Source organism: Telmatherina bonti (assembly GCF_933228915.1).
Source record: "Telmatherina bonti genome assembly, chromosome: 20".
In the NCBI taxonomy this organism is placed as follows: Eukaryota; Metazoa; Chordata; class Actinopteri; order Atheriniformes; family Telmatherinidae; genus Telmatherina; species Telmatherina bonti.
The window spans coordinates 13,040,890-13,064,451 of NC_136618.1; the positions used below are offsets into that span (position 1 = coordinate 13,040,890).

Genomic DNA, 23,562 nt, shown 5'->3' on the forward strand with positions numbered 1-23,562 from the left:
GAGTATTAGCTGTAATTGTCATAATAAATAAAGATGTTGATTATCATCCTCAGCTTGTCTTGATTTGAAGGCAAACTTGTAGTTTAAGATCAACAAACCAGGCAGGATTCAGTTCAATTCTACGTGGCAAACGGGGAAGATGAACTATTTGGTTCAAATACTTTGTACTCTGAAAAAGTTCAACTGGTCCTGCTTGATGGATCGTCTCCAGTTTCTCACCTCGAGCATCCCACGGTGAATTAGCGCCCCGCGCTGCAGGATCAGGGCTCAGGTGGCCCTCTGAAATGAAACGGAAGCCTCTCTCCTGGAGCTGTCTGTTGTTTTTCTTTTCTCTCTCACACACACACACACACACACACTCAAGCACAGTGTGCACCAGGTGTTGGTGTATGTAATCCATCGTTACACAAGCATCTGCAGCCAGGTGTTCTGTCAGCTTATGTTAGTCCAATAAAGCAGCTGGCGCAGGCTTAGTTGCTACGAGCCTTCTTCAGCAAGCTGAAAGTTCCCCATTACAGAAGGCACGATCTCATGGACTCTTTCTTTTCCTGCCATGACTTATTTACACCATGCAGAATGACAAAATGAGCGCAATGCTAATAGTTAAAAAAAAAAAAAAAAAAAAGCTAAAAGTTTTCCAACTTGGGAGTCTTACTGTAGAGTTTTGAAATGAGGCAATAATCTAGGATGAAATAAAATGTCATATGTTAATGATTTCTTGACTATTTAACTCGTACCTCTGGTCACTGTTGCTATGGAAACTATGATCCTACTGTGTAGGAGTCTTTATAAACTTGTGGAATCCATTTTAGCTCAAATTAGAAAAGTTTGAGCGGCTCAATTGACTCAGTCTCGTCATCATGCAAATATGTTCTCAATGTGTCATTTGTTTACCTTTCTGAAGCTTATTAGCTCTAAACAACCTACAAGGTTAAATTGTAATCCAACTGAGCCGGGACACCAAGTCATCCTCATTTAGAGGCACTTTGTTTCATTAGTCCTGAGTATACATCGCCAGTTGTTAGCTTTTTGGTTCTTGGGAACATTCAGACTGGCTTCATCCAGTTGAGGCTGGTCATTTCAATGACTGAACCACCTGGAAACGGTCCCCAGATGCTTTGGTTTACTCAGCCAGCTGGCAGCAGTACAGGGGGAAAACACCTGAATCAGTTCGATAAGGCAGCTGGGCCAAAGTGACCAAGTTACAGTGACATTTTGACTCCAAAACCTTTTATAACTTACTTATTTATGATCATCACATGACTACTATCTTTCTTCTGCCTGGATCAGAACAGAAACCAGACATTGTGTTGGAAATGTGTCCAACTCCACAGAGAAGCAAAATAGTTGCTCACTTTTTTCACCATTACTACAGTTTTAAGTCTGCTTTATCTACAGTAATCCAGCTGTTCATGATATCAAGTATCTGGACCCTGATGGACAGATAAATAATCTATGCAATAGGAGTAAATTCTCTTACTGATGAGCATGTGTAATGTCAGGTTTTGGGTTCATAGATTGGAGCTGAAGAATTGCATGTTTTACCAAAACTGACCAGCAGAGGGCTCCAGTTTCGAGTGCCCCTTCTAGTTCAAGGCTTGACATAAGCACTTAAAGCTGATCTACACTAAAATCAGGTCACTCTGCTTAAATTCCAGCTTGTGGCATCAAACCATGATGTAATAGTTGTCATATCATCAGCGCCTGGCACCTTGTTTATTCAGCGACTTCACCATTTCTGTGAGAAATCTGGGTCGATGGGAACGAGGAAGCAGGACGGGAAACGCTGACCAAGCCTGTGGAGCTTCATAATCCCAGGTTGCAATCTAAGCAACAGTTGTTTGAGCCACGATGACCTAAATATTATCTGATGCATTCAGGGGCTGATAGGTTTTTGTCTCACTCCTTGACTCACACAACATAGTTATAAGACAGTTTTAAGTGTATAATGCTCAGTGAGTGAAAGCAGAACAGAAAAAAAGTCTCATGGATAGTAAAATGACACATAGATTTGCTGCAAATTAACAGGATTTTATTCATGGTCAGTAAAACACATTTATGTATATATGTGTGTGTGTGTGTGTGTGTGTTCATCCTCCATTCACTTAAGTTTCTTAAATTTAAGTAAATGTGAAGTCTTCACATTCAGATGATTTCCTTCAGGCAGTGTCTAAGCACGCTGCCAGTCTTAAGTCGGTGAAGTTTATTTGAAGAAACCATTTGGTTGTGCAGAGCCCTTGTAACCCCTTAGCAACTCATCACCATGCATATTAGACACACACTCTTGGAAAGCACTTTAGCTGCAGTCGCCATGAGGAGTAAGGACCGTGAAATTGTGCTCTCGAAATTCCAGACAATGTTCTGTCACTGCTTTACCCCTGGCTTTGTGTGTTTAGATCATGCTTATTTTTCGCCTCATTATTTCCACAGTTTTAATGTTCAAACAGGATCTTTTGCTGCGTGATTGTTTGGCTGTTTCTCATCCGTCTGCATAAGTTATGGATGATCACTCCAGAACTGACATTGAGCTTCATTTTGGTGCAGAGTTGTTTCATGCAAACAAGGATTGAGGAGTTTCCTTCTTCAAATTTCTTTCTCAACAGTTAATTGTTTATTTCATTCACATCATCCTCAACCTCCATAGACCAAGCTCGCACATCTCTGTCATTGCATAATAGTTCATCCCTAGCTAAAAGAGTTCAGTGTCTTTTTTTTTTCTCATGTAAACATTTGGGAAATAAGTAAAACTTTCTTCCCTTTCAGAAAGATTTGAAAGTTTCTCTATGTTTCAGTCGTGGACCCACATATTAAGACTATAAAACAACATCTGACATCAGAATGTGGAAAATAAATCCATACTGAATTAGAAAAAAAAATTGTCATTGAAAAGCTTTAAAATCTCTAATATAAAATATATGTGTATGCAAAATATATTCAAGCTTTTTCATTTCAAAGCAGAACAAAAAGCATCCTAAAAATATATATCTGGCAACCACCATTAGACTTTGTGTCAGTGTTTTAGCTTTTTCAGCCAATGTGACATGTCAGCAGTCAATATTTTAAAGATGTTATTTGAAAATATTACAAAGATGTTTGCACTTTTCATTTGGGCAGAAAGATGAATAAAGTCCTGCTGTGCTTGCAGTCTGAGAGGATGTGTCTTCTGCTCCATCACAGTGTGACACTACAAAAAGACCGCTGAAGTCAGCACATAGAGTCCCCACCGTCTATTAATAAGCAATAAATATGAAAAATAAATAATCTAGAAACATTTCAAGTATTAAATCCCCTGGGTATTTGCAGTTTGACCCCACAAAGGACACTGAGTGTTGTGTAATAACGCTGTGACAGTAGTGTCAGTCATGTTTGAGGAGCCGGTGCGGAAGCAACTTCCAATCAGTCCAAATTTGGGGGATTACAGAGTAATAACATCCCTGAGGTAATTATATTACTTCCTTTTCCCAGCTGCAATGTGTCTTTTGGTTAAAGCCTCGAGCCTCTTCCGCTCAGCTTCCTCTGCTTTCCGTCTCTCCTCTTTGAGCTCCTTGTACCGCCACTTAGGGATTTGCAGCAGGTTCGCCCCTCCATCTTTGGCGCTGCTCTTCCTTCGAATCTTTTCTGGTTCATAGGTGGGTGTAGGGGCCTTGGATATCCTCACTTTGGGGATGCTAAAGCCCGGCCTGACGCTGCTCCTCCTCAGCACCATGTGCATGGGAAGCAGGCTGGTTCTCCGCATCTCCAGCACTTGGTTATAAGCCACCGCGCCCAGGCTGGAGCTCCTATGTCGAGGCACCAGTCTCTGGACCTGAAGGCTGGCTCTGCGGTCTTCTGCGTTCTTGGCTACCAAAGTGACCCGAGAGTTCTGGAAGAGTTTGAGGTGGCTGTCCACCCTCTCGGGGTTGGTGGAGCGGAGCTCTTTGGCGCGCTGCTGGCGGATGATCTCTGGGACCGCATAGCGACGTTTCCCCACACTTGGAGGACTGTCGGGACACACCTGAACCAAAACCAAGTTCCTGATTAGTTGTTACAAAATCAGATTAGCAGCTACAATATCAGAATAATAATGCTATTAGCAGCGGCAGTAATTCTAGATGTTTCTTAATTAACAGAAAGGATCAATTGTCCCTTTATTACACGCAGAACTGTTAAGCCTGCGCGGATAACCTGCTTATCGGATAAGGCTGGAATTAGCTATAGCTTATAATTATGACGAACAGAGAATTTGTTGATAAAATAACAGATAAATTAGTGCCACATTTATCCTTTACAGCTGTATTCATCCAATCCTCAACAGAAACACTGGGAGAAACAATGCAGTCGACAGCATCTTGTAAGATGACGCTTCATCATAAGTTTAGCACCTGATGTTTTTTCTGAGACAGTAAGTTGAAGACAAATGGGTTGGGGATGAATGTGCAGAACATTTGCTTGAATCGTTCATAAAAACAATGTACAGATGCAAATAAGGAATGTTCTACTACAGCTTAGTTACTCACAGTGTGGCATGCCACGGCAATAAAAGGGCTCCTCATCGCCGTTGTCACAGACACCATGTGGTCAATAACGCCTTCTTCCTCTGGGTTGGTGACGTTTGCGATGTTGAAGACATTGCGCAGGGTGTCTGAGATGCGCTTCAGACAGCCTCGGGGCTCTTGGGCTCTGGCCACCAGAGATGCCAGTGGGGGCCACTCTGGACTGGAAGGAGAACGTTAAATTAAACAAACTTGAGAAGAAGGATTTAAGGGTTTACTCTTGTGAGATAAATCAGAGGCAAGAAGTACTTTTAAACTTCAAAATCGAAGGAAGACACAATGAGATAAACCTTTCTTTTACCTGTATGCATCACAGTACTGGAATGGGCAGGGTCTTTCCATTAGGCGGGTCATCACCCACACGGTGTCATACCGGCCTGTGAACAAAGCCCATTCCCTGGCAGTCAGGTTACGACCAAAGTCCCTCGCATCCAGTGAGGCTCCTGTTGGACCAGCGGAAGAAAGAAAAAGATGAATGCATAGTACAGAAACTAGAAATGAAAACACAGTAAACAAAAGTGAGCATTGTGAGGGCAGCTCATGTTCACCACCTTCTTAAAACTCTCAGGATCAGTCAGTAGTTGTGAGCAGCACCAAGAATTGGTCCAAAAAGGTGCAAATAAATTTCAGTCAAATAAACTTTTCAGCCCTTACAATTTGCAATTTCTTTATTACCTTCAATCACGGCCAGATTATCCAATGGTCAATGTGGGGCGCAGGCCCAGGGGCCCAGGTAGGGAAAACACCAGTGGATTGGACATAAAACAAAATGTATATAAAAGCCAGATAGTTACACCAGTCTCCAGTGTGTTGCTATTGGTACCACTGGCTGAGAGATGTTAGAAATGTCATTTCACAGTGTATCATTCACAATTTTCACAATGTTGCTGTAGGGAAGGGGGGCCCTGGAACACTCTGGGCCCAGGGGCCTGTGCCCTTTTAAAAACGTGTTTATTTTGCAAATAAGTCAGATTTTCATGAGTTCAGAGATCTTAAGTCAGAACTTAGAGAAGCTACCTCAGAGTTCTGGGATGACAAGGCAACAATTTAGAAAAACAATTCTGAGACATAAAATACTGAGATATACTTCAGAGATGCTAAATTAGAAGTCATATTGACTATATATTAAATGACTGTGCTGATACTTGAGATATTTGTCAAACATTTCTGAGGTGAGAAACAGGAATTCCAAGATGCAAAGTCGGAAATAAGAAATTCTTTTACTGACCTGCCATCATGAGCGAGCGCACACACTCCACCCTGCCTTGCATGGCAGCTTTCATCAGAGCTGTGAAGCCGTGACAGTTTCTTCTCTCTATGTCCAGCCCGGAGAAGTAGTTCAGCAGATAGTTGGTGATTGTTATGTGGCCTTTAATAAAGAGGAGGGAAGACAGTAATTACTTTGACTTTCCAGGAAGTAAAAAATACAAGAGAAGAAAATGCTAAAACCCCAAAAAAGGGCTTGAATTTGAGGATTTTTATGCTTGTCTGCAATATTCTCAATCCATATGGCTGGTCAGACAACACACTTGTCATTTCAGCTCTGTTATAGAATGGTGCAAACTTGTCTGTGTGTTCATCTGTGTCAGCATTAGTGCTAAACGGTGTATCCTATCTGTGTGGAACAGTCCTGTCAGCATCTCTGTGTTCTAAGTGTCTTTCTAGCTACCCGTACTATGAAACTGTTTGTTTGTTTTAGTGTATTACCTGCTTGTGCAGCAGTAATGAGTGCAGTGTTTCCCTCACTGTCCTGCCAGTTGACATCCAGGTACGGACACTGAGACAGCGCTATGACGACATCAACAAAACCTTGGTAACAGGCAATCAGCAGTCCTATCTGAAATGGAAAGTGACAGGACTGGGCTATTAGTGATGGAGAATGACAGGCTAAAGGTTAGAATCAGACAAAATATAGTCAAAATATAGGAAATAGTGAGAAGAGAAATGAAGGCAGTGTTAGAGGAATTTTGCAAGAAAATCTTCCAAAACTAATATCTGTCATTAAACATGGCATTAGTTGTTGTTTTTGTTTTTTTTAGCAAGATACCTTGAAGTCACTGGAAAAATAAGCCATCTCCCCACCTGACCCTGATGTGTGTGGCTTAGTTTGAGCTTCAAATAGGAGCTCTTTCACAGTATACGTGTAGATAAATGAGTAAATGTTAGTCTCCGAATCTGCATTTATGAGTGTGGAAAACTGGAAAGCTGGGTAAATGTAGTGCCCAGAGGGTCCAGAAAAACAAGCTGACCATCAAAATTTAAGAGCACAGTGTGTTCAGTATAGTAGATGAAGAGTTTGCATTTGGAATTTTTCTATCCAAAGGAATTTGGAGTTCAAGCTCCAGACATGTAAATAAAATCCAAATTCCAAGACAAAGGACCACTTTGTAAGAAATTAAATATATACAGAATGCAATGATTTCCAAACCTTATAAAAAATATACTTTTTAACTAAAATAAAACATTAAGACATCTCAAAATGGAGACATTTCCCTGTTATGGGAAACTGCTAGATCATTATTAACTTGATGATAGTAATACTTCTAAAATGTGGGAATGGGATCAGCACAAAACCAGAAAAGTATGTGGTGCTGAAAACAACATTTGGGTGAACATGCTGGAACTGATTAAGGTAACTGGGAACAGGTCAGAAGCAGGTTTAGGTGCAAGGGAGCACTTTAGAGTCTTAAATAGTGAAGATGAGCAAAGTTCAGTAATAAAAAGCAATTTCAGAATGATCATAATCAAATTTACTTCTTAATACAGTGGCCTGAAAAAGTATTCATACCCCTTGAACTTTTCCACATTTTGACACATTACACTCCACAAACATAAATATAGTTTATTGCACATTGCACTTTTCAGTTTTTTATTTGTGAAAAAAAAATCTTTTGTAATTTTCATTGAACTTAACAATTGTGTGACACTATATGTTGGTCTTTCTCATAAAATTCCAATAATATATATTTATGTTTGTGGTGTGTAATGTGTCAAAATGTGGAAAAGTTCAAAAGGGTATGAATACTTTTGCAGGCCACTGCATATGCACATATAAGTAACTCTTATATGTGCATGTCCAAACTATGTATGCAGACATAACAGACTAAAACCAATAAACATTGTGGTTATAAAAACAGCATATAAAGCACCTTTTTAGCACTGATGATGATCAATATGAAATTGCAAACACTTTCAATATTTTAGTGTCTATGGTCTTTAGATTCCAAGAATCTAAAGACTTGCCTGTGTGTATGGGAAATGGGAAAAATCTTGGATGCCTCCTATCTGTGGACTGCAGTCAGTAAAGCACCACTGTACAAAAAGCATGATTCTGTCATGGCAGTCCCTGCATGAGCTCAGAAATTGTTTGTCATTCCAGCCAAAAATGAGGATCAAAGCTTAATCTTGCATGAAAGAAGACATATGGGAACATGATACAGAAACACTACAATCCTCACACGGCTAAAGCTTATTTAAAATGGACTGAGACAAAGTGGAAAACTGTTCTGTGGTCAGATAAATGCCATCTCCTTTAGTATAAACACACATGCACACACACATGTGTAAATATATATATATATATATATATATATATGAGGCCTATATCAAATCAAAGCTGACCAACACACTGCATCTCTTACAACACCATGTCTTCTTAGTAGCTGTGCTCGACTGGCCTGCTTCCAGCCAAATCTTTCAGCAACTCAAAGATCTTCACATATTATGAAACACAAAATACAACTCAAAATAGATCAAATCCCACACCGGTAGCCAATAATGGGACAAAATTTTTAAAGGTCCAGCAGCTTGTCTTCTCAGTTCCTACATGTTTATGCATCATATCTAAAAGCAACGCCTACAACACAGTGTTCAACTTGACTCTGTTTCTGACAAATTCTTTCATATTTTTCATAAAGTACAACAATGAATCCACTTCAGGATTTAATGGTTTCTATGTTTTGTTGTGTTTAAAAAAAAAAAAAAAAAAAAGTTTATAAGGTCTCTATATGCCGTTTACACAGTGAATAGTAGTATGAAAAAAAAAGTTTTTTTAATTATATGAAAGGCAAAAAATAAACAATCTGTTCCATATTAAAGGACAAATCAAGTGCAGTCTCATTGTAATTAGGTGTACTCTAAACTAGTCAGATCTGTTTATGTCAAAACACATGTAACCAGTATGAGGCACATTTGTATGTTCTCTGCTGCAGGATTTTGCTGGTAAATTTGACATTTAAGCTTGTGTTCAATTTCAAAAGGACTTCTTGTGACAGCACTACAGCAAGTACTAGTTTATTAAAAATAGGGGTTCCAATTAAACCGTTGTATAAAACATAACCGAATATGCTAAAAAAAAAAAAAAGAAAAGAAAAAGAAAATCACACTCTCATGACCTTAGTTGCAGGTCATCAGGGTAGAGTACAGTATGTTCTGCTGGAACGGGTTTTCCATCTCCAACTGTTTTCACAAAAAGCTGCAAGAATTTCATGTCCTTTTTTACAGATTTTAGGTAAGTAGAAAGTGTGTCACATTTAATATTCCTTGAGCACACGCACAAAGTCGTGAGGCTACCTCTGTAACACAATGTTCTCCTCATAAAATGTGCATAAATCTTCATGCTTCCCACCTCTTGGCAAATCAAGTTTTTAGTTTAGGCTTTGAGTACAGCATGTCACCACAATAAATTACGCCTTCAAACACTACGATGTGATCAAAAGTGTCTTGCTAAAATGAATTAATACAGTATAACAACTAAAACTTAAAAATATATGCATTTTAGGAGGCAACAAAACAACTGTATGAGAGTACAATTACTTAAACTCGTTTAAAAACTACCATGAATTGTTCAAATTTATAAAGTTTCCAGAGGCCTTGATTTTACAGGTGAATAAATTATATGACTGTATCGTACTCAGTACTGACTTTGTGTTAATATTTATCATAGTGAATACAATATTTCCTCATAACATATGTCAGCAAAGCATTTGGTTTGCGCAGAAGCTCGGTTAAACTATAAAACATACCATCAATGTGGTTCACCTACAGTACACGCTGACAAGTAAACACGTCAAGTTGTCAGCCAGCTGGAAACGCAGTCATGCCAATGTTGTCAGGCTCGAGGGCAAAGGTGTACAAAGGTTGTGTGGAGTAGCTGCTAAGCTGCCAGCAAGATGTTCACTTATAGTGGCACAGCTTCAGATAAGTCCTTCTGTTTAGACACTCCGCTAGGCTTTGTCTTAGTCTGTTTCACACTTTCCCACATGCACAAATACACACACACAGTCCTGGCAACCCTCCAGTCTTGCTGAGATGTGCTTAAGAAGCGTGCCCTGCAGCATGTCTGGAGCAATCTCAGTTGTCTGATTACATCCTGTTTTCCCTGTGAAGCTTTCTTACACACACATTACACATTCAAGCATTTACCCTCTTTTTTTTGTTTTTACCCTGTTCATTCAGGTGATTTTGACTAAAGCAAATAGAGAACTTTGGTTCAGCTGCTAATATTTTTGAACTGAAAAATCAGAGATCACCAACAACTGTGATAAATCTAAGACTATAGCTGACAGATTAAAAAAAAATCTAAAATATTCACTTCAATTATTAAAGAGTCTTTGCAGTCTGTTTGCTGTATGAATGTGTCTAAAAATAAATACAGTCAAGTGAAAAGATTTGTTAGAAAGTCCATTTAAGATGTAGAAGATGTGAATTTGACTCTTTTTCAATGCATAACAGCTTAAGGAAAGTATAAAGAAGCATCCACTTGTTTTCAGCCACAAGCAACTTATCTACCCTGCACAGCTTTCAGCATTTTTCAGAACTTGTTTTACTAGCATATTGTATCCTGCTAAAAAGTGGAAGCTAGCTCGCGTAGCTAGTTTAGATATTTAGTGATTTATGACAGACATGGATTTGAACACATTCTGATGTAATGACAAAAACTATCAGATCCCTGCTTACTTATTTTTATTCAACAAAGAACGTAAAGACTGAAAAAGTTTTAGAAAAAGTCATGCTAGTAGCTAACAGCAAGCAACTTGAATAAACTTCACAGCTTTCAGCATTTTTCAGAACTTGTTTCACTAGCATATTGTATCCTGCTAAAAAGTGGTGGCTAGCTCGCGTAGCTAGTTTATACATGTAGTGATTTCTGACAGACATGGATTTGAACATATTCTGATGTAATGACAAAAACTATCAGATCCCTGCTTACTTATTTTTATTCAACAAAGAACGTAAAGACTGAAAAAGTTTGTTGGGAAAAAGTCATGTTCGTAGCTAACAGCAAGCAACTTGTATAAACTTCACAGCTTTCATCATTTTTCAGAACTTGTTTTACTAGCATTTTGTATCCTGCTAAAAAAGTGGAGGCTAGCTCACGTAGCTAGTTTAGATATGTAGTTATTTTTGACAGACATGGATTTGAACACATTCTGATGTACTGTCTGTGAGGAACTATCAGGTCCCTGCTTGCTTATTTTTATTTAACAAAGAATGTGAAGACTGAAAAAGTTTGTTGGAAAAAGACATGCTCGTAGCTAACAGCATGGCCACCACTCCGGTACAATAAAGAAGTGTTTGAAATCATAGAATTATTCTTTATTCAAAGCAAGCACTTGTAAATAGTTCATAAAACCAGGCTCTTTCCTGCTAGCTGCTTTATCCTGTTCCAGGTTTTGGTAGAAAGTAGCCAGCTGTCATGAGGCAGAAAGCAGGGTACATCCTATACAACTCTTCTGTAATTTTACACATACCTCCTCCTATAAGTGACTGTATATAGTGCTAGAAAATTCTATTCTATATATGTGAGCAAGTCAAAACAGAGGACAGTGGTGGTTTCTTAGCAATTTTTGTAATGCTTGCATTTTCAGTCAGAGTTAGAGGCTCCTCTTGAACACAGCTGCACACACAGCCACGAAAATTTGGGCTGAACTAACCATCGCTCCACACAAACACAAAGTAACAGGCACACAAAGATGCAAACCCTAAGTAATCTGGGGAATATCCAGAGCTAGGAATAGAAAGGCTTAGCCTTATCACTCAGTGACACAGAGAGAGGGGGAGGGGGAAACTTAGTCGATCTACATTTCATATGGGAACATTAAACTGGTTCCAAAGATGATGAAACACGATGTAGTACACAACATAATCAATAATTCTGATAGAGCCAATAGGTTCAGGTGTTACAGCACCAACTGCACTAATATCATGAGATATTAAACAGACAATTTTATGCAATGGACTGTTTATTGTTATGACACTAAAGATAGACAATGACCAACAGGAAATGTGAAATTTGTAATTTTCCGACTGCCTTATTTATCCACTGAATTACCTATTTGTCTATGTGATGTAGCTCAGTCTGCTTGTATTGGAAATTTAGGCAAGTTACAACTAAGCAGCAACAGTTTTACCAGAATGAGAGCAGCAGAGTACAAATCTCTGGAATTGGACCGTTGTGTAAGATAGACTTAACTGCGGCTTATTTCTTTTACCTTTGCCTTTGTTTCCTACATAAGAACTGTCTCTCTCCTCTTTTTGTTGACTGAAAATTAAAACATTGGTCTAAGTGAAATCCTACATACTACATCTTTCCAGGTTGCATAAATTATGGTGCATTCATTTAACATTTGACAGAGCAGCTTTCTGTTCAGGAACAAGCACACACGTGCAGATAAACAACCTCTAGATTACCCTCGATCGTATACGTCTGCAGCACCACTGGCACACATGCACTAGGCCATGTTTCCATCAATAACCACCCCGTTTAATGTCTTTCTGTCTGCAGCTGAGCTTTCACAAGGCTGTATCAAATCAGATGTGTATGACTGTCGCTTTGATTTTTCCACTAGTCTATATTTGCTAGCAGCATTGTGCTTGCTACCATCTGCAGTGCCAGATTTCTGTTTCTATCTGCCCATGCCTCATTTAGTCTTTGTGCCTGTTGGCCAGTTGGTCGATCTGTGTGTTAGTCAGATGATCTTTCGGTTTGTTGGACACGCTCTGGTTGACTTTGCTGGCTTGTCTTGGCAGGCACGGCTCAAGCATACAGTTCTGTATCACCTATTTGTCACATAATCCCACTCCATAATCAAAATAAAATATATAATTCCAATAACACTAGATAAAGCAAATTGACTCTTCTCTGCTTCAGCAGATCCTTGTTTTTTTCTCTGCAATTAACTTTACAGAATATTAACAGAGCATTGTTCAGTGAGACATACCTACATTTGACAAAGATCCACTCACAATTGGGCAGTTCAGCGTAAATATGTAAATGCGCCAGAGAAGTGTTTACATCAGAACTCTGGCCCAATCTGGAGGTGGTCCAGACTGAATATGGTCATATTATCTAAGCTGTAGGTGTTCAGATTTGTTTTAGGCCACACTGATGGAAACAGAAGTACAGAATCATTTGGTAGCTTCATGCGCAGAAACTCAAAAAACGCTGACCTATGCAGTGTTGCAAGCGCTTTAAAAACTTGGCTTGCTTGGAGGAAGCCAAAACATAGATCCAACCTGCATTTATTTTTTCCATTACCTTTTTTTTTTTTTTTTTGTCATTTTCCAGGATCACTAAGCACATGACATCAACTGCTGCCTCCCACCGATTAAAACAACAAAACATCTAATCAAACTGAAAAGGCAGGAGCGATATTTGATCATAAGCATCCGAGATACATGAAGAAGCTATTTAATGTCAAATGCAAACTGAAGTTCTTGCTGCTCTCTGAGCAGATGGATGTAAGGGTTAGGTGTAAAATATTGCCTGGTTTTATGGAGAAAAAAAAGGGTTAATGTTAATATTTAGAAACCATGAAATATATCTAAACATGGCAACTATAACGTAAGATGAGGTCCTTTGTTTATCAACATTACCAAATCATTATACTGTAAATGCACTTAGAAGCAACGGATGAGGGAAGCGGAAACGGAGCAAGCTGTATGAGTTCATATTCAAACCGTAAACACCCGTCTTTGTCTCGCCCACCACTTTGTCAGTTGTCTGCTATTATTAGGATGTTGACATCTGCCTCAGGATGTGTGTCCAGTGGACGTGCTGCCTAACCTGCATTGTGTCTTGAAGTATATGAAGGTCACAGGACGTTACTCTGCCACATCCTACTCACCTAGTTAAAAACATGATTCTTCCTCACTTATTGTCTCGCATGCACCCTTTCACTTAAATTCACACCTAAAAGCCACATGACTACTTGTGCATTTGAGCATGTTTGTGTTATTTCACTAGGCCACAACTAAACAAATTGTATATTCATTCACTGAAAATGTAAAGGAAAAAGCATTATAATGAAATAAAAATACATGTTTAAGATATTTTAAAGCTTTTGAAAATATCTTCACAGTCTAATGTTTTTTGTTTTTTCTATTCCTCCTTCCCATGTTCTGGTGTTACCAGTGATAAAGAAACACAGTAACAGATGATCAAAGATGCAGCTAGATGACATTGTCAAGTGGAGTGGGATCATGGGATTTGTCTTTAACACCACTGCTGATGAGAAGCTGATGACTAGGACAGAAAGCTAAACTGATGCTTCAGATGGTTTGTTACATAAAGCCATCAATCTCTAAGAACAGTTTGAAAAATCACAAGCACTTTGCAACAAAACCAAAGTGATATAAAATAGGAAGCGATTGGGTGAAGCATCTGTTACCACATCAGTAACCAATCAAACCAACAAATAGCTTTAAAGCTGGCTTGTAGCTAAAGGGTCAAATAAAAACAAAAAATTAAAAAACACCCCTTTATTCATCCCAGAGGGAAACTGCAAAATCTGCAATTAAAAAAATGGAAAAAATTAGTGGGAAATTGTTTGTTTTGGCTTCAACAGATGCTTGCAGGGATCAAAACTTTCTTTTTAACTAACAAGCTGCTGGGAGGAAATGGTCTCTATTTGCCATTTTTTCATATGTAAAAGTTCAGACACACACGCTGGGCTTTCTATATTACACTTGTGAAGCACATGTAAAATGCACCGATACAGCAATGCATGATAAAAAGTAGGTGCCAAGTGTTCAAACTTGACATGCTGAAAATGTACAACAGGATTAAAGGAAAATTCCACTATTCCACTTTTTAAAAAAAAAAAGATTTATAAGAAAGCCAAGTATTGGCTAAACAAGGGGCATAAAGTCTCTGTGGATTCATGGACTGACATCTTGGGCCTCTGACAAGATGCTTCACTTTCCCAGAGGCTTAAAATGTACTTCTTTTTTTTTTTTTTTTTTTTTTTTTTTTAAAGAAATTAAAGCAGTCAGATACATTTTTATGCCATAAATTAAATGTCCCTGATGCTTGGATGACCACAAGGACAAGAAAAAAAACTGAAAACGGTGATATTCTAAATATAATTACTTTGTGTTTTGGATGAGTTTTCCCACTGTCCCTAAATGCCACATGTGCTGGATCTGATTTAGAAAAAGGTTTTGAAGGTAATAATAATGGGTAGGCACTTGAAACTTCAAATTTAGCCAACAATTAATTTATTGAAAGCACTCCAAGTGAGCAGCCTTCATTAATAGAAACCATGATGGCATGGCTATATGCATTAGACTTAGAGGTCAGTCCTTTCGCTGGCCTGGGAGCAGGTAAGTAAGCCAGTGTGACAAGCTTAGGCTTAATTATTTCAACACCTTCTGAGTCTGATGCTCTTTAATTACACATGTTGCGTTGCATAGCAAAAAAAAAAAAAAAAAAAAAAAGAGTCAAAACTGTGCCTCAGTTAAGGTACAAATAACAAATTAAATTCAGTGCAAATGAACTCCCACAACTAGGCTGTAAACTGCGTGAGACACTGTTCACAACTTGCAGCAACTGTTCCCAAAGTTAGGATGTGCAAAGAGGTAGCTTATAGAAGGATGCACGTGCTTCATACCCTGTTATTCCTGTCCGCTTCCTTGACCTCCTCCTCTTTTACACCGTGTCGTATCATCATCCGAACGACAGCCGCGTTGTTGGTGCAGCAAGCCCTGAAAAAGGACAGCGGCTCCGGGCTCTCCGGAGACGGGGTGCGCTCCGAGTCCGCGAACACATCATCCGGCGGATAGAAGGAGTCGTCCGACGCGATACTCCGACAGTCATCCAAGTCCTCAAAGTCAACTTCTTCAAACTCATCACTGTCTTCCTCGCTTCCCTCTTCCTCCTCGTCATCTTCCTCGCACGATCCCAGGTAGTCTTCCTCGTAGGTGGATAGAGGTTCCTCGGTTATCGTGGGGTGGACATGGCTGATGTTTGCCGCGGCTTTTCTCTGCTGCTGGAGCTGCTTGACGCGGACCGACGGGACGCCTCCTCCATCCCTGTCGTCCGTGATCAGCACCATCTAACCCCCGAGCCTAGGGCACAGTCCAGCCTGGCACACAGGGCGCGCGCATGTGACTTGTCTCTTTGAGACAACAAAGTATAAAACCAAAAATGAAATAAAATAAAATAAAAAAAAGTCTCTTACATCGCACACGAGAGTCTACTTACACAAACTCCTGGATCTTTGGTCTCATAGGAAACTGTAAGTGAACATGTTGCGGGGTGTTTTTGCTCCAACCATCCGTCATCTTTCAGAGAGGAGTCGGTGTTGCACCCAGCTCAGCCACAGACGTCCCAAGTAGGGAAATTTGCTGTTGTGCGTCCTGTTAATGAAACCAAATGATCCGGTTCGGAGGGAAACCAAAACAAACGACCGCAGAGGATGTGGTTTTTTTTTTTTGTTTGTTTGTTTTAAGAAGGGGCTCCACAACTGAAAGTAAAAAAGGACTGCGCACACGGCAGTCCCATGCAGGGCGGAGAGAGACGCCAGCCTGTTCACCCATAAATCATCTAATCCGATTAGACGCAACTGGGACCTCCGAAGTGATCGTGCGCGTGCGCGTGGAGACTTGTATTTGAGAGAGGTGAATCCTCCAACAGGACCCAACCCCGTCTGTTTTTTATGACTTGGTCACAATTTACTCCCGTGTGTCGAAGGCTGATTATAACATCAGTTTATTATTTTTCTTCTTCTGTTATTGTTCATCCGGCTTTTTGGTAGTTTAAATAGGCCTGAAATCTCTGGAAAATGTGTGTACACCCGCCAATTATCAAATTTTGAACACATGTAGACCCCACTGAGCTGGAAAAACCTCATCTAGGAGCCTAAATTCAACAGGACGTCAGCTATTTAGGGTCAAAGTTGCAATTTTTTACAATTTATTAAGGTTGCAGTTTAACAAAGTCCTATAGGGATATCAATCTTTTGCTCTCTAAATTGTTCCAGATATTCTTGACAAGTCAAAAGTGATCAAAATTGTGAGTTTTTTAGCAGTGGACATGAATGTGGCAGGCACTCCAATTTTTGTTTCACCTTGAAAAATCAAACTGATAGGTCTTTAACATTTGGAATTAAGAATAAGCTTATTCATATCAAATTGTAGTTCGCCTGTTTAATACCAGTGCTGTCCTAAACACAGTCCCAGTCAATATTTTGTCAATGTCAGAGTCCTGCCCACTAACAACAGGAAGCGTTGGTTTTAAGCACTCTGTGTTGTGCTTCAGTGACTGAGCCCACAGATTTAGAAATGTATCAGAACATGTAGGCCTGAAGTTCTATCATGGGCAACAGTAACAAAATGTGTGCTCTCTTATCAAAGGCGCTCATCACCCAAACTGATGCAAAGCCACAAAAATGAAGTCCTTATACCTGACATATGAAGTCCTATTGCTACCAAACTTAACATGCATACTAAAAAGAAGGTGCAATGCAACATGCAAACTGCATGGACCATCATCAATGAAACTCAGGACACACTTAGAACATGTCAAGACCTTCCAAAAAAGTTTCTTGTACGTTAACACAAAATCAAATGTTTGCTATTTTCAGGTGATATTTTAACAATCCCCACTCAGGATGTTGCCCTATCAGCCTGAAACTTAGGCACAATGAGAATAAAACCCCTGTGCTTAAAAGGTATCAAAAGCTTAATCCCAAATTAAAGGGCATCCATCGCATCCGCTACATGTTGAAGTTGCATTGTTTTCCAATCAGTCGGTAACCAATCATGTGTGGCTGCAGGTAAGGGCGAGAGCCACAGCAGGGAAGTCTCCAGGGGACGTGGTTAACACAGACTGAAGTGATCGGCTATGTTTTCTCTATCATGCCTGCTCTTTCTATTCACCTGAATCAGAAGTGATCATGTTAAATCTGCTTCAAAAACAAAGCGAAAGTGAAACAAGCAAAAGGAAAAAAAAAAAATCCCCTTACATTTACAAATTCAAGGTCTGATTCATGACAGATGTGGGGAAAACCAGCTTGTAAGTGCCAGTCCATAAGAGTCATGTTATTGGAAGCGCCACTCAGCTGTAAAACCAACAGAGGCATACAACTCTCAGGCCAGTGAGGCAGACTGGGTTCAGATGAGGTGATAAAGTGATTGAGGCACATGGCTTACATTTTCCATGATCATATTTAGAATAATTCTTAAATGAGCTCTTTGAAAACAACCTCAGAGCATTCTGTTGAGGCTCAAACTGTCTTCTTTACTTGAATCATGCAGATAAATGCTTGCGAACGTTTGTGCAACAGCTTAATCTAATGGCACATTAATTCTAATCTGTGGGAAAATGAATGTTGTTTCAGATAAAAAGAAAAAAGTTGGTGTCTTTAGGTGCGGTGTGATATTTATAGCACAAGCAACATCTGTAAGTGTTGGGAGAACAAAGCCCTGGTTATACTGGTATGGTGCAATTCTGACGCTGCAAGTAGTATGCAAGGTTTTTTTTATTTTGTCTAAAGTCTGTGGTCTTCCTATACTAAAATGTTTTCTATCTTATAGGACATGATCAGCTTCACAAGGGAGATTTCTTTTAATAACATCAGTTTGCTGATCACTGGTCATGGAAAAACAGAAGAAGTGAATAACAGTCCCAGTGTGTACCTGTTGTGGTTCCTGCTCTGACCTGTGCTGCAGTGGGTGTGCCTGTTTCCCTGGCAATCAAGTCCACACCAGGTTCTCATCGGGTAATCAGCAGCAGCAAGATAAAAGGCCAGCTCAGTTCACCAGTCATCGCCTGATTGTTGTTTCATCTGTGGTAACAGCTCTCGGCCATTGCAGCATTTCTGCTTAAGAAGTTAAACTGCTTGTTTCACAACTGTCTGTTCTGTCACCAGTGCATGAGTCTTGCCTGCCTGCCCGTCAACCTGCCTGCCTGCCCGCCAACCTGCCTGCCTGCCCGTCGACCTGCCTGCCTGCCTGCCTGTCAACCAGCCTGCCTGCCCGCCAACCTGCCTGCCTGGCCACCTACCATTCTGCCCAGGAGAACAATAAACCTGTCCTAGTATCCACATCCAATCTGCACTTGGGTCCTTGTTTGTCCTACACTACAACAGTACCAGTGATTATACGTTCATCTACACCCTGCAGCTGGGCACTCTGCTCTCATGTGGCTTTTCCATTTCTATGGTTTCAGTCTCCTGCTGTGGTGGTGACAGTCACATCAACTCTCTCAGATGTTTCAGGTTTCATCAGCATTAGTGAATCCTTACTGCCGTTAAAGTTGTTCCAAAGTTCAGCTTGAAAATCTTTAATTACAACCCCACTTCCATTGAATTTGGGACTTTTTTTCCCCTCAGAATGCCGTTATTTTAGAGTTGTTTAAACCTACAAAAATGAAATATTCAATATGCAAATTTATAAACTTTATTGTTTTTGTTGCAAATATTCATTATTTTTATAATTTTATCTCTTACAATACATTCCAAAAAGCTGGAAAAAGGGCAACAAAATGCTGGGAAAGTTTAGGAGTGTTTAAAATAACACCTCTTTGGAACATTTCATGTTACTAGGTTATTGAGAACCAGGTGAGTGTCATGATTGGGTATAAAAGAAGCATTCCCAAAAGGCTCAGTCGTTCATAAGCAAGGGAGCGGTGAGATTTACCACTTTGTGAACAACTGCATAAGCAAATAGTTCAACAGTTTTAGAATGATGTTTCTCAACAAACAATTACACGGAATTTAGGGATTTTTTTGTCATTTTTAGGCCATAATATCATCAAAAGATTCAGAGAATCTGGAAAAATATCTGCATGTAAGCAGCAAAGCCAAAAACCTACACTGAATTCCCATGGTCTTCGACCCATGAGGTAGGTCGGTATAAAGGATATGACTACATGGGCTCAGGAACGCTTTAGAAAAATATTTTCAGTTAACAGTTTGTTGCTACATTTACAAGTTAAAACTCTATCCAGCCAAGCAAAAGCCATATATGAACACCACTCAAAAGCGCTGCTGGTTTCTCTGGGCCCAGTTCATCTGAGATGGACTGACCCAAAGTGGAAAAGTGTTCTGTAGCCCAACAAGTCAACATTTCAGATTGCTTTATGAAATCATGGACGTTGTGTCCTCCAGGCTGAAGGGGAGAAGGATCATACAGATTATCAGTATAAAGTTCAAAAGCCAGCATCTGTGATGGTATGGGGGAGTATTAGTGCCAACATATCTGAAAGCATCTTTGAAAGTCATTGTGTTCTGTTTTTGTTTACGTTTTACAAAATGTCCCAACATCATTGGAATTGGTGTTGTCTATAAGTAGGCTACTGGTAGCAATATGTAAGAATAAAGATTAAAGTTTTGAGTTTGTTTAGTCCAAATGATTGACATATAACTATGAAACTGGGCATTATTAATGATAAAGATTAAGCAAGTAAAGCAGTGTGCTATTGCTACTGAAGGTAGAGTATTATTTTGTTTAGACGTTAATCTAAAGGCAAACTAGATACAGAAATAGATCTGTTACAAAAAATCTTAAGTTTTTAGGCTGCTTTGGTGTTTAGTTGGGTTTAATGTTTTAAATTTATGCCATGCAATCCCAATGTTTTCTTGCCAAGCTGCATGGAGTCAGGAACAGCAGAGTAGCAGGCACACTGAGACCCCAATCTTCAATTATCATGATGATATATTCTGACACAAGATATTCAATTTGACATTTTATAAAAAATGCAAAGAAAAAAAAACATGTCCTTAGCACAAAACTGTATATTGATCTTTACACATCATAATCAATCTTAAGATGTTATTTTGGGGAAAAAAAAAACATATAAGGAGCATGTTCTCTGGAAGAAAAATTAAAGTCTTTTTTTTAATGTATTTCTTAAGTTTAGTAAATCAGAAAAAATGAGTGAATTAATATTAAACTAGGTGCTAAAAATGTATCAGTATTATTTATGAAGAAGTCTGGATCATTGTGAAGATTAATCATTATCATCATCATCATCTCAGACAATTTGGCAGAGGGGTTAACAAAATAAACTACAAGTCAAAAGTTTGGACAGACTTTCCTACTTTAAATACTGGTATTATTTCCAATATTTGTTTCATGTTGAGTAATTCCAAATATTGCTACATCCTATTACATTCCACATAATCTCAAACATCCTTCTGAAAACGCAGTGTTGCATGATCAATAACCGATTTACTCTAATCAAAACTGTGTTATGCTTCACTTCATACACAAATCAATCATCTAGCAGTTTAAACACTGTGTTGGAGATTTTCAGACAAATAAAAGAAAAAAAAACCATTTGCTTCCATTAAAAAAAGAGAGGAGGAAAAAATGAACAAAAAATGACAGTGAATTAATCTTGATGAAGCAAGCTGGAAAATGTTCGTCCTGTACATTGTCCAGTATAAAACCCCACATGTTTTGTATTTTTTTTGTTTTCTCATATATTCAGACTGGGGCTGCACGGTGGCACAGTGGTTAGCACTGTGGCCTCACAGCAAGAAGGTTGCTGGTTCAATCCTTGGCTGGTTTGGTCAGTGGCCTTTCTGTGTGGAGTTTGTATGTTCTCCCCGTGTATGCGTGGGTTCTCTCCAGGTACTCCAGCTTCCTCCCACCATCCAAAGACATGCATGATAGGTTAATTGGTCACTCTAAATTGCCCCTAGGAGTGAGTGTGGTTGTTCGTCTCTCTGTGTGTGGCCCTGCAATGGACTGGCGAGCTGTCCAGGGTGTACCCTGCCTGTCACCCAAAGCCAGCTGGGATAGGCTCCAGCTTCCCCACGACCCTGAATTGGAATAAGCGGTTCGGAAAATGAATGAATGAATATATTCAGACTGCTTACTACAAATCCAAGTAAAGGTTTATGAACACCAATCTGGTATTTTATTCTAGCAAAGGGGAGAAAAATGATTAATGTTAATTAGGAAGACGACACGTCCCACAGTATATAGCTACTGGAATACAAAAATACCATTGCATATCGTGGAACACTGTTTGTGGCAACTGGAAAATCTGTTGCTGTGTTTCACTTTTCTTGTCAATATATTCATATTCTGAGACACACACTCATATGATGTGACATTTTTTATCAGCAGTGCAATCACCTACACAAGCTCAACATGGCATCAAAAGAAAAGTTTTAATCCCTCAAACAGATAATCACAGTGAGATTACTTTTTTTTTTCTTTGCATTTACACTGCGAGGTTAACACAAGGTCTCTTAGCACACATTTTCCAACAAAACTGCACTTAAAATGATTTTTTTTAAATATGCTAAAGACAGTAATAGTTGAATGATGTTCACATTAAAAACAAAATGTTCTTTTGCCTAAAAAACAACTGCACTGTTGACTGTTCATCATTCAAAAAGGCTTTTTTTTTTTTTTAAATCAGAAACACTTTTCCTCTTCTTCACTTCTTAGTAGATGAACAGCATGTATATTATGAGCATAATATACCCTTGCTGCTGAGTTGAAATGAGCTTCTGCTCTTTTAGTCCTTCATTTATTCCCCTCAAACCGCAAACAACCAAAACTCCCACACACCATGTTCTGTTCTACAGCATGGAGCAGGCCTGGAGTACAAAGATCTTCTATGAGTCTCTCCTGGACACAAGTGCTCAACTGTGTGTGTGATGAAGAGAAAATATGACCAGAAATCAGGTGTTTATCTACAGTTTGTAACAGAGGTGTTGGTGTCTAAGATTTCCAGGAAATTTTTTCTTCATCATAGCAAAGGCAGAAAGTGCTGATTACTAACAGCTTGATTGGAAATGGTCTAATTATTGCTTAATCAGTAAATGAGATGAGGACTGGCAATTCACAAGCTAAGGACAACACTTAAATCGAAGGCTGGAGAAAACTTTTATTGCTGAAATTCAATAGTCCACAAGTGGTAATTAATTTATTTTAATCAGCAGCCAATGGACTTTAATTAAGATCTTTGAATAGATGAGTGTTCATATGTGCAAAAGCAACAGTTCAGTTTAAAAATACAGCATCAATTTCATTTACTGGCATCATGATCCACAAATAGTCTTGGACATAATAATGAAGTTTTAAAGGCGTAGTTCCACTGTTTTTAAAGTGTGGTTGAATGTGAGACTTGCCATGGTAATCTACAGCAAAGGTTCTCAAACTTTTTATGCCACTACCCTCAAGATAACATATATTTGTCTTTGTAAACCCCAAGCACTGCACTGACTAATGGCCCTTTTCCATTAGTATTAGCTTGTCTCAACTTAACTTGCCTCGGCTCGGTTTGCAGGCTTTTCCACTTGGCTTTTGTATCCGTTTACCGGTACTTTTTTTTGTAACTCCTCAGCCCAGGTTCTAAGCGAGCTGAGTCGGGTTTTGTGACATCACCAGACTGCATGCCGCTTTTGGTCAACCAATCAGACGTCAGGGAGTGATATCACTGGAAGAGCAACTCCAACTCGCAAGTTGTTTACATTACGTGACAAGCAATGGTGCAACTAAAGTCTGGTCCATGGTCCAACACCGAGGTGGAGACATTTCTTTGCTTGGTTGCTGAGGAAAGGATACAGAGGGAACTAGATGGAGCGACACGAAGTTAAAAAATCTATATAAAGCTTTCCGACTCAATGGCTACGGCTATCAGTTTTCAGTAGTGTCGAGAGAAGCTGAAAAAGATCAAAAGTGACTATGGGCAGGTTAAGGACCACAATGGTAGGAGTGGATCAAACAGATGAGACTGGAAGTGGTTCCAACAAATGGATACAATTTATGGTCAGCGACTGGCAAG

The 23,562-nt window shown here is 39.3% G+C and overlaps 1 protein-coding gene across 1 annotated transcript; it reads right to left on the minus strand.

Annotated features, from left to right (window-relative positions):
• Nucleotides 1–3,448: 3,448 nt before the first annotated feature.
• ankrd33ba (ankyrin repeat domain 33ba) lies at nt 3,449–15,868 on the minus strand (the record flags this gene model as incomplete). Its single annotated transcript, XM_079259554.1, has 6 exons — nt 3,449–3,994; nt 4,497–4,695; nt 4,834–4,975; nt 5,761–5,901; nt 6,240–6,369; nt 15,425–15,868. 6 exons carry the CDS (start codon nt 15,866–15,868, stop codon nt 3,449–3,451), a joined length of 1,602 nt encoding a protein of 533 aa, XP_079115680.1.
• Between the last annotated feature and the right edge of the window lie 7,694 nt (nt 15,869–23,562).